At 42.3% G+C, this 12,083-nt stretch overlaps 1 protein-coding gene across 1 annotated transcript in view; it reads right to left on the bottom strand.

Annotated features, from left to right (window-relative positions):
• The window catches only part of LOC133630812 (obscurin-like), a 106,311-nt gene that overhangs the window by 71,857 nt on the left and 22,371 nt on the right, over positions 1-12,083 (bottom strand). Inside the window, exons 13-19 of the mRNA XM_062022569.1 lie at positions 11,167-11,451; positions 10,795-11,076; positions 9,496-9,768; positions 9,139-9,405; positions 8,512-8,781; positions 8,184-8,450; positions 20-286 (exon numbers count right to left, since the gene is read on the bottom strand). Of these exons, the coding sequence (XP_061878553.1) occupies positions 20-286; positions 8,184-8,450; positions 8,512-8,781; positions 9,139-9,405; positions 9,496-9,768; positions 10,795-11,076; positions 11,167-11,451 (1,911 nt within the window). The remainder of the gene's footprint in view (positions 1-19; positions 287-8,183; positions 8,451-8,511; positions 8,782-9,138; positions 9,406-9,495; positions 9,769-10,794; positions 11,077-11,166; positions 11,452-12,083) is intronic.

The raw sequence follows: 12,083 nt of genomic DNA, 5'->3' as shown, positions 1-12,083 counted from the left end.
GTCTCAGGTGTCTCCATACCTGAAACACGGAGTTTGCAGGAGGTACGCACGTCCTCTGCTTGGAAACTGATAGTTCCTGCGTCCTCTCTCGTCAGATTTGACAATGTAAGGATGTGCTTCTTTCCCATAACTGCAATGCGGTGGTCTGGACCCGATTTAAGCCTGATCCCATCCCTGGTCCACAAAGCCTCAACATTAGCCTGGCTGAGCTCAACCTCAAGGATGGCTGTTTCTGTTTCGTGTGCCTTTGTGTCAATAAGACCCTTTATAATGTGGATTTTCTTGGCTGAGGAGAAAAGATTCGCATTTTAAAGCAACATTTATACTTGCCGTATCTCACAAAAGTGAGTACGCCCTTCACATTTATCAAGCATGTTTAATAGAGTACATCTTCTCAAGAGACAGTACCCTTGAATGTAAATGTGAATATGCTTCAGAGTAGTCACTGTAAAGATTGTATAACAGTATAGATTTACTGTTGAATGAAAATAACTGGCAACAAAAGTGAGTACTGATGGAAGCAGATCAGAATCATATCCATATTTAAGTGTTACTTCTTTCTAAAACTCCTATAGTCATATTTACATCAGCTAATGTCTCGTGTGGTACAAAGTGCTTGGATTCGAGTGTCCTTGAGTAGACAGGCAGAGCGCTGTTGAGACTGCCATAACATTCCTAAGATAAGGAGCACAGGGCAGTGCTGAGCTTGGGGGGACAGGAGGGGGAGGGGAGACCGATCTGGACCGGGCTAGGGAACGCTTGGGTGCTGGGTTGGTCTCAGGTTTGTCCTCTAAGCTTTGAGAATAAACTACAAAATACCAACTATTGCCTGGAGATTGAATATAAACATCAGCGTATTGCCATAAAAAGAATCTGGGAGAGACTAGCAATTTGAATTCCCCATTGGAGGAATGCTGGTCAACGCAACAATTTGGGGGCTCGTCCGGGATGGCACGCTGTTGATTGATGACTTCTTGCAATCTTCTGGACAGACTCAAATGGCCAATACAAGGTGAGCAGAGACTTTTTTATATAAAATCTGCTTTAGGAGTCTGTCCTGAAGTCTGTAAGTCAAACACTGTTTTTTAATCCCAGGCACAGATTGGTGATTTTGATAGATTGATTGCATTTTTGCCGAGCCTGCCAATGCATTAAAATTGTAAATAAGTGGTCAACTCACGCCATTGTGTCTCGATTACCGTGACGGGCAGTTTCATTGACGAGTGAACTAATAGTTGGGTGTGGCTCACCCTGGGTAGTTGGTCGCCGCCTAAAAGAGTAACGGGTTAAAGGCCCTCGTATGATATGGAGGTATGATAAAAGTAAACGGGGATTACGTGGAAAAACGAAATGCAGCAAAAGAACCGATGATTAATGACAGAATGGACTCATTGGTTTTTTGTCTGCCGCGCATGCGCAAGACAATTCACACGACCCGCCCAGACTTTGACTAGGACACCGCCCCCTACTCCAGTGACAAGAGAAGGAGGTATTAACACGCCCCCTCTAAGATTAATCCTGCCTCCGAAAATTAACCCCTTGTACACGTCTGACCATTTTCTCCGGCAGACATTTTTGACACATGACATTAACACTTTGGACATACTACAATATAAGTCTCTTGCCGATGCATACATGCAAGTCATTGTTGACCTTGCTTTCCCACCTGTACCTACGGGAGGGAACCTTTGGCCAAAAACTTTGGACAAAGTTAACCCTGATATACACGGTGCCAAAAACAATATATGGCAGGACATTTTATTCATCCCATGCAAAATAGGGCTAATGACAGAGCAACAAGGAAACGACTACTTAAATTACAGATCGCTGAAGATAAAAGGTTAAAAGAACCAAAAGGTCAAAGATCAGCTAGGGTATATTCAGCAGTGGGTGACCTTGCTTTTGAGTTCCAACAGGTGGAGGAAAGAATCCTCAACAGACGTGCGGTTGGACTCGGGTGGTGGACAACACAATGCTTCAAAGCCGGTCTGGGGTAGACACTGTTTCGGCTGTGACCAGCCTGGTCACTGGAGTCGTGACTGTCCGAACATTTCCGAACAGGAAAGGTTCCGTCGTGCCAACAAACGAACACGAAGGCGTGTTAGAGGACGCCCACATCAGGAGCCGCAGCAGGAAGTACCGACAGGACCCCTGCTGGACATGAGTGTCAACGGACAATTTTATCAGCCACCCATTCGATTCTGAATGCAGAGGTACCAAAAAAACTGTGTGCTTCCTCTTTAAAGGTCGAAGGCTTCGCTGGGGTCACAAGAAGGTTACCTGTCACCAAACCACTTCCGGTTCAGATTGCTGGACCTCCTTTACAGACTGTACCCTGACATTCAAATCGCAAAGAAGGAACATTCCTGGTGTTACCTGACGGCTGAACCACCCAGCTGCGACACCACTACCAAGACTCCTCCATGAGCTCATACCACAGCCTGAAACAACAGGAATGGCTGACATCCAACTGCTCTAACAGTGAAAACCCTGACTGGCTGAGATGCTTCCGTGTGTTCTGCCACCCGACTCGCCATATGTTATGATTATTTATATATGTTGGAACTCAAGGTGTGGCTGCTCATGTTGACCTATCTTTGCAACAGCTAGCACGGTATAAGATGGACACAATAGTGTCCCACATTGTTCCCTTGCTCTCTGTCTCGCCTACAAAACCAAAGAACTTAGTTACAATGATAAGACACGGCGTAGCTGCCAAACATTACACCGACACCCAAATACCACATTTTCAATTGTTTAGGTTTAGCCCATGGTTATGTTAACCACATAACTATGGGCTGCACTTTAGACACCTGTAGGCTAGGAGGAGCTAGCAGCTACACAACAGCTGAGCTAAAACGACACATTACACATTACATACACATAGTCGTCAAGACAGAAGTCTGATAGAAAGTATTCAGTAACAAACGTGTCTGCATCATTCAACTTTCTACAACATGAGCTTGACTTAATGAATTATTGGGGCCACCAGGTGTGGTAAAATTTCAAAATACTATTGCTAAAGCATCCGCCATAAGGGTAGTATTTTTCTAGTATTGGTGACAATATAAATACAAGCATATTTTGTTACTTTCACCATATTGAATAAGTTACATAAAAGTTAGGGTTCAGATGAGTTTGAGTTAATTGTGATATTGCTAAGGGGTCCCCTACCCTAACACCACCCCCCAGTGGACCATAGAGGCTGAAGAGACAATCATTGACCTCAAACATGACCTGCCCTCCGCTACTTGACTATTAGCTGACCTTTTTCTTAGATGTTTCTGAAAGTGATAGTATGACTAACACAGTCCTTTTTTTCAGAAACAGAAGGGGGTGAGTGAGGGTGGATACAGACTCCTTGGAACAAAATCGACAATCATCCGACTCTGACACATTCCATAGTTTTAACATTTTTCCCGTGGGTAAGAAGTTATAACTAATTTTAATTTGAAAATAACGATTTTACACATCGATAGTAGTTTAGTAGATCAAATTTAGAATATGGAGGAGGTGAGTGTGAACAATGTATAGTCTTTGATTTCACTGATATGATCAATACGGTACAAGGGAAAGGTACGTACTGACTTGTGTTGACAATCACAGTGGTTGGCCGGAATCAACAATAACCGCAAAAGAGGATGCAATATCAGTAATTAAATGACTTGTGAATGACCTAGTACCCCGACATGGTTTCCCCAAAAAGATTAGGTCAGACAACGGCAACCATTAAAAAAAAAAAAAAAACTCACTTAGCCTTGGTCGAAAAGGCTTTCGGACTAGAACACAGGTTTGGGGTACCATCCTGAGTCCCAAAGTAAGGTTGAAAGGATGGACCAGAACATTAAAAACTAATTGGCTAAAATCTGTGCACAGACCAAATTTAATTGGATTGACATGTTGCAATTAGCGTTAATGATCATTCGAAGGTCCGTGAATAAAACTGTTTTACCGCCCTTTGAGTTTTTCACCCTATGAGCTGCATACAGGTCAGCCATTCACAGGACCAGCAGCCTCCATGGAAGGAGGACTCAGCGTAAAACCAAAATGGTATTTTACACAAAAAATTGCAGAATTTGTGTGCCAGTTCTTCTGTACAGATTCCCTTCCGCCCGCTGAGAGGGTCAAGATCAAGGTCATCAAACGCAAGTGGACGGAGCTCAGGTGGACTGGTCCCTTCAAGGTCGTGGAACGGACGTCCCACGCCCTTCGACTGGCTGGTGGAGGGGACACCTGGTACCACCTCTCCCTCTGCACTACAGCTGAAGAACCTGACAGATCACCAGGGGATGTCATTGCTGACATCGCCACAACATCTGCACCTCAGCCCAGGAGACGAGAGAGATTTTCTACCTACATTACTCTTTTCAACTTCTATACTGTATATCCTTGTGTGAGACCAATCCAGTATGCTAAATGTTTCTTAGTTTTTCTTGCTTGTTTTCAGCATAACTATATGTGTCGTTACATTAAGTGAAAAGTTTGATGTTTATCCCCGTTTTGTTACCTAAATTACTCTGATATTGATAGACGAAAGGCAGGATGTTACACCCGGTAGTGTTCCCTGACGGACTGGTGCTTGGGCGTGTTCTACTGTCTTTGTGTCTCAGTTCATCCTTCCTGACGACAGTGACTGACAAGTGTCTAAGAACATACAGCGGACTTTAAATAGACTGGGTCAAAGGGGATAGCAAGACTTATTTTTGACCTGTGCAGTGTGATTAATTACGGGGGACACAATAGCTATTACCGTGGTAATAACCTCTATATTTGTTACGACTCAACCCTGAACCATGGGTGTCGGATGCAGACAACATACTCTGGTAAGTTGTGCCCATCGTCCCTTTTATGTTGTTTTGGGGCTTGACCTGACTGATACAGACGCTAAAGGAATTATTAAAATTAATGTCCTTGAGAGGGCGTTAACTACCTCTACACCCTCTGTAGCACCTAAAGTACCACCCCACCTCGGTGGTGTTTCAAAGGCTCACATCCGTGCGTGCTAATGACATCACCACCGAAGGCCTGGTAACTTTGACCTTTGACCTTAGGAGCGGGTGCAGACAACCTGTGGCTCAGGTGGAGGCCAAAACCTGGGTGACTGTGTTGCTTCTTCAGCTGGACGTCCCTTTTCCCACACTTACCCCGCCCCTTTTAAGTTGACTGACATGTGTACCCTTCTGTTGACAATGCCACCCGACTTCTTCCCTTTGTGGCCCAAAAGCTGAATTACACGCGTTTTCAAATTACAGGACCCTCTTCGTCCCCCAACAAATTGGGTGACATTAACCGTTACTGGTGCACCACACTGATAGATGGCTCTAGGATAGGCCCTTGGGCACGAGCTGACTTATTCTGGTGTTGTGGGGAGCACAGATTGTACATTAGAATCCCGACGTCAGCCGTTGGGCTTTGTGCTATGGTTAGACTGATGACCCCAGTCACCAAATTAACACCCCTTGGAACTCCTGTTTCAGCGGCCTCTCTAACTCCCCGCCGCCATTGAGACTAACCAACTTGACTCGTGACACAGTTGAGGGACTTGCTGAACAACCTCCCTCAAGACCATCCAGAACCGCACAGCCCCTTGGGCTAAGTGTCACTAAAGGGGGTCTAGCAAAGTGATAACTTTAAGACTTTCGAGAATTGTTGGTTTACTTCCCTGACCATGACGACATTGACGTGGACTCCCTCCATCTATCTCCCATGTAAATAAGCTGTTGTTTTATTGCTAGCTTGCTTAAAGAAAAAAAACAGCACCTACTTTAATGTGGGGCGTGCTTTATAAGTTTTGTACAAGTATTAAAGATCTTATTAGAAGATCTTAAAGGGGGATTGATGGAAGCAGATCAGAATCATATCCATATTTAAGTGTTACTTCTTTCTAAAACTCCTATAGTCATATTTACATCAGCTAATGTCTCGTGTGGTACAAAGTGCTTGGATTCGAGTGTCCTTGAGTAGACAGGCAGAGCGCTGTTGAGACTGCCATAACATTCCTAAGATAAGGAGCACAGGGCAGTGCTGAGCTTGGGGGGACAGGAGGGGGAGGGGAGACCGATCTGGACCGGGCTAGGGAACGCTTGGGTGCTGGGTTGGTCTCAGGTTTGTCCTCTAAGCTTTGAGAATAAACTACAAAATACCAACTATTGCCTGGAGATTGAATATAAACATCAGCGTATTGCCATAAAAAGAATCTGGGAGAGACTAGCAATTTGAATTCCCCATTGGAGGAATGCTGGTCAACGCAACAGTACCAAGATAACTGCATGGTGGTGGTAGCACCATGGTCGAGTCGGCTGCACGAGTGCTGCAGTTCACGAATGGAAAACCTAAATTCCCACATGTAAGATGTAGCTTACCACCTATACGAGACAGTATGGAAATAATATGGACATTGGATAGATTACAGTAATGGCGAACTGTACCAGACAACTTAATGACAAGCTCAGGTAGGTTTTACGGTGGCGGAGAAAGGTCACAAGAAATGCAAACGCCACAACACAACAACAGAAAGCCAAAACAAGACCTGGAATTTTGGCGAGAGTCCGGTTAACTTGGCCTTTGGTGTCGTCAAACTTTTTTTTTTTTTTTTTTTGTCCTGTCCAGCTTCTCAGGCAAATCATATTGTTGATGTATATGCCCACATCGGCTGTACAAATTTACTTTACAAAAGAGAAGTGTGGGATACTTCTCTTGTTGCCTTATTTGTATTTGACTTTATTAAATGTATTTATATTATCATTTGGTGCAGGAGGGGATAGAAAGAGAAAAAAAAGGTTGTCAAACTTTTGAGGGCACAAAGGCCAAATATCAGTGCAGGAAGGTCATCAAATAAAACAATTATTTTAAGTCCACTGTCATAATTAATGTAGCTTAACGGTTAGGAATGTTTACATTTTGAATATGCATAACTTTCAATTATTTAAATGAAGTTATTTATTTCACAGAATTGTTCATTTCTTAACACATAACATCAATATAATAATACATAATCTTAATAAATAACATCTGATTTTTCATGCTGGATGAAAAACAGTAAAGACAGTGCTCTGGCTTCTTTTGCCTTTGGGACTTCCCTTAACTTAAGCTCTCTCACGTAAACAGCCTCAAACTAACTGTTCTACAGAGACAAACAGTATTGAATGCAGTATTACACAATTATTTAGCTCTGTTATAAATCATTAACAACTGGGAAAGCAACTGTCATTTTAGATTTTGCTTGGCTCGGACAATGCAGGCATAGAAGCTTACAATGTGTCCCACTACAAACTTGTACACCTGCTATTTTTTAACACAATTAAAGTGTTTGAAACTACCCAACAGTACATTCAAAATAGAACCCATGCTGAATGTTCCTTTTGCCCACGATAAGAGTACTTCCAGTCATAGCACATTCAAAAAGAACACACGCTATGGGTAAGTGTTCCTTCTGCCCACAATGACGATAACATGTTGGGGCTTTATATTATTTAGTGCATGGCCATAAGTGTTTTCTTTATGCGGTTTTCATTCATGTCAAACTAGCGTGTTTATTGTCTTCTTATGCTTTCACAAATGTATCAAACTTTCTTACCTTAGCTTAGCTCAGTGGTCCCCAACCACCGGGCCTGATTGGTACCGGGCCGCGCAAGAAATAAAAAAATGTTTTTTTTTTGTTTGTTTTTTATTAAATCAACATAAAAAACACAATATATACATATAGTGTATGTGTATGTATAGATCAATACAGTCTGCAGGGATACAGTCTGTAAGCACACATGATTGTATTTCTTTATGAAAAAAAATAAATAAATAAATAAATAAATATTTGAATGAAAGACTTTTTTAAAAAGTTAGTTATGGCTGAAAGTGGTCACACTTCACTTACTTTTCCAACTTCGTTCATGAAAGTGTTTTCAACTTTCCGCCTCAGCCACAAAATGTGGTTTACTGTCAACTCCATTGTGGCTTAAAGTTTTTGTGTTGAGGATTTATATTGTTGTGTTGTGGCATTTGCATTTGTTGTGACCTTTGTCGGCCAACATACATTTCAACAGACAGCACAAAAAGACCAAAAACTTGGTGTACGGCACTACTAATACTCAGGCAACAAGTGGCTGTCAAATGAAACTGAAAACCTGAGCAAGAAGTAAGACTAAGACTGTCTGTGATTCTTAAATTGTCTTCATTGTGATACTTACGCTCCACAGTGAGCTTGGCCTGCGTTTTGTCATCAAGGGTTTCACATGAGTAGAATCCGCGGTCAGAGCAAGTGACACTCTTGAAGATTAAAGCCTGCTTAGCCCCATCGACTCGGACCTCCGCATTCCCTGAAGTCTTCAACACAACGCTGTTCTTCATCCACTTGACTTCATCTGACGGCTTACTTAGCTCCACCTCCATCTTTGCTTCACTCTCCTCCTCCACTGTCAAGTTCTCAAGCTTTTTCTTAAACATCACCGGCTCACCTGAGAGGGAAAAAAATAATTAGGAATACTTAGGGGAATTAGAAACTCGTATTTTTCATACTTTGGATTTGAAGAGTAGCTTTGCAGCTTTTCCCTTCAGCATCAACGCTGATCTCTCCGGCGTCCTTCTCGGTGACGGAGATGATGGTGACTGAGTGGCAGTTGCCGGCATGCTCAATCTTATACTTGGTTCCGGAAGTGATGGGAACGTTGTTGTGGAGCCATTTAACATGCACATCGGCTGGGGTGACAGCACACTTGAAAACGGCGTCTGTTCCCTCTATTGCGGCAACATTGTTGGGCTTGGAAGTCAGCCTGACTGATCTGGGAGCTAAAAAAAATGTCAGGCATCAACATAGTATTCATGATAACAGCCACCTTGCGTAATAGAAATAAACAAATCTAATTTACCCCATTAATGATAATATCCACCTTGCATAGAAGAAATAAACTGTCAAAGTGTCCCTGAACAAGACTCCGAACCCCTAACTGCTTCTGATGGGTCTTGGTTAGCACCTTGCACGGCAGCTTCAGTGTGTAAATGGGTGAATGTGATGTATAATATAAAGTATTTGGGGTATCATTCCAGGTATAGTAAAGCGCTATATAAATACAGACCAAGCTAAACGACTGGAGATTTCAACAAAGCAAAGCAAAATAGTTGTCATTGGCTTCCTGAATTAGTTACCTTTCAAGGAGACTTTGGCTGAGGTCTTGTCATTTTTACATTCACAGCTGTATTCGCCTCCGTCTTCCCGAGTCATGCCGGTCACCGTGAGAATTCGCTTAGCACCGTCTGTCTTTATGCACATCCTGCCTCCGGGTTTAATCTCAGAACCACCATGGTGCCACACGACATCTCCCGAGGCTTGGTTCAATTCACACATCAGACTCAGCGTGCCCCCTAAATCCAATGTTGAGGCTTTCAATGGAACAACAAACTTCAACACTGCCTCTGCAAAAAAAAAAGAAAAATACAAAAGTGGAATAACGGAAGGAGACATTTGTAGTAGAAGTCATATAACTCTGAGAAAAGATGGCTAACCTTTAACCTGGACTTTAAAATCCAATTTGTCATCTGCTGTGTGACAGGAGTACACACCACTGTCTTTAGATTCGGTGGATTTGACAACGAGAGTGCGCGAGAGACGGTCTTTTTTCATTTGGTACTTGCTGCTCTCTTTAAGCTCCACGCCGTCTTTAAACCACTTCACGCTGCTCTCAGCCGTCAGCTCGCTGGTCAAAACAATGTTCTCACTCGCTTGAATAATAAATGATGTGTCCTTGACAGCCTTCTTCTCAAACTTGGCAGGTTCAGCTAGAGAAAGGACCATATTTGGAGTTTACAGGTGAAAAAAGAAGCATATTGACCCAAATAAAAGACGGTATTTTCCCCTGAAAAAAAGTATGAAAAATCAGGTCGTCCTATGTTCGAGGTTTGGAGATTTATACACCCTAGCGAATGCCAACAATTTCTCCCCAAAGGAAATAGCTTTTCTTCCTGTCAATCACAAAAATGGGGGGAAAGTGTCTCACAGCATGTTTTAAACAAGTAGTGTGATTTTGACAGAGACTGTAGTGTCCTTTCTTGTGTTTCTTTATCTCAAGATCGGTTTCTTGTTTTTTTTGGTTTTCTACAAAAGTGAATGTGGAAAGGGTAGGCAATATAAGCTTTTAGCTTCAGCCAAACCTTTTTGGTCAGGAAATGTAAACCCATACTTGTATTTATTTATATTCTATGCACTTGAACTGTACTGATGACCAAATAAAAAAACATTGAATTGAATTGAACAACAGAGGAGTTACGATGCAAATTTTAAGAAAATTGGTAATCAGTGAAGAAAAAAAATGCTTTGCAGCTAAGATATAATCTGTTTTTATTGCAATCTAAAACCAGTAGGTTTTTTTCACTGACAGTGAAAATATGATTAGAAAAATATAATATACATAGATATTTTTAAATCTTGAATTATAGGGGTCGTTCTATATTTGGGTCAATAGGTGTGTTCCCTCGCTACGTCGCGGTTCCTTTACTGCAGCTTTTAAAATACCATTGGGTATTGATTTTATAACATTTTCATGTAAAAACTAGGTTTTAGAATGTATGAAGTGTTTAAAGAGCATAGGAAGTGTTCATAAGTGTGTGGGAAAACTATGTGGAGGGCTTATAAAGACCATTAAAATCATAAAATAGATAGGGATAAAAAAAAATTAAAAAAATCCCCTACAGGGGACGAGCCAGGGCATCTGCAGAGCAAATTTAAGGAATGGCCATTGTAAGCGATAAACGTCAAATAATTGTGTGTTTTCCTAAAGCTAAAATAGTGAGATGGATATCTGTTACCTGCCACTTGTATCTTGAATGTCAGCTTCTCAGTTCCAACCACACAGGTGTATTCTCCAGCATCCTCCTTTACCAAACTGTCGATCACAAGGTGTCGACTCTTGCCCTCCGACTCCATGCGTAAAGTCTTGCTCGAAGACAGCAGCTTGCCATCCTTGTACCATTTTACCTCAGTCTTGGACTCCTCCACCTCACAGGTCAAGGTAGCTTTCTGAGAGACAAGAGCTTTCACCTCCTTCTGGATGGACTCCTTGTTGGAGAAGGCCGACTTGGGCTGAACGGCTGTAGTATTAATGGAGAAAGTTAACCACGTTGTTGAGATCTTCAGCATTCTTACTCTTTTTTTATTGTGTGTGTTAAAGACCACTATACCTGCCACTTGTATCCTGAACGTCAGCTTCTCACTTCCAGCCTCGCAGATGTACTCCCCAGCATCCTTCTTCTCCACGCTGTCAAACACCAGCTGGCGACTCTGGCCCTTGGACTCTGCACGTATACTCTTACTGGAGGCCAGCACTTTGCCATCCTTGTACCATTTCACTTCTGTGTTGATGTCGGACACTTCACAGGTAAGGAGCGCTTTCTGGGACAGGGAGGCTATCACCTCTCTCTGAAGTGAGTCAGTATTAGAGAAGGCTGCTTTGCTAGTTGGAAGATCTGCGAATATAATATTGAAGAGTTACATCAAACTGGGTGCCTTATTTGTTGAATGGATGTCCTTTGCATGGCTAAAACCAGTCAAATATGGCAAATCCTAAAATAGCAGTTAGTGTAAATAGGTATGGGCATAATAATCCATTGGTCAATTATTTGATTGCTAAGAATTCGCCATAATGTGGAACTGATTGACTGTTGATGTACTGTGTATAGAAAGAACTGCGAGTGCACTACTTGTCTGCACCAGCAGTGGCATTATTGATTCACACTTAGCTTGTTTGCAGACAAATTAAAAACTTGGGGTGAAAATTGTTTTTGCGTTAATTGCAATCAATTAATTACAGTCATATCTAGCGCATTATGTTTGTTAATTAAATTAATCTATTTTTTAATCTTTATATTATGCCTGCGACTCCACACATTTCCTTTTTTTGTGCTTGACTTGTTGGGGGTGTGAAACAATGGTCAGTCACACCCTGAAGTGCTCATTATTTGGCGGTCATTGTGTTTGCGCACGTTTAGCAGTAGCTGATTGGCTCCCACGTAGTTGGGCGGGCAAAGTGAGGATCGGTGAGTATCAGAGTGTCTGGCGCTCAGCTTCTCGTTTCTTCGCCGTAGCGAGACTCTACTGA

This window comes from Entelurus aequoreus, linkage group LG16, assembly GCF_033978785.1.
Source record: "Entelurus aequoreus isolate RoL-2023_Sb linkage group LG16, RoL_Eaeq_v1.1, whole genome shotgun sequence".
NCBI lineage: Eukaryota > Metazoa > Chordata > Actinopteri > Syngnathiformes > Syngnathidae > Entelurus > Entelurus aequoreus.
The sequence above is the reverse complement of the archived record's forward strand: the minus strand, read 5'-3'. Positions and strand labels throughout refer to the sequence as shown.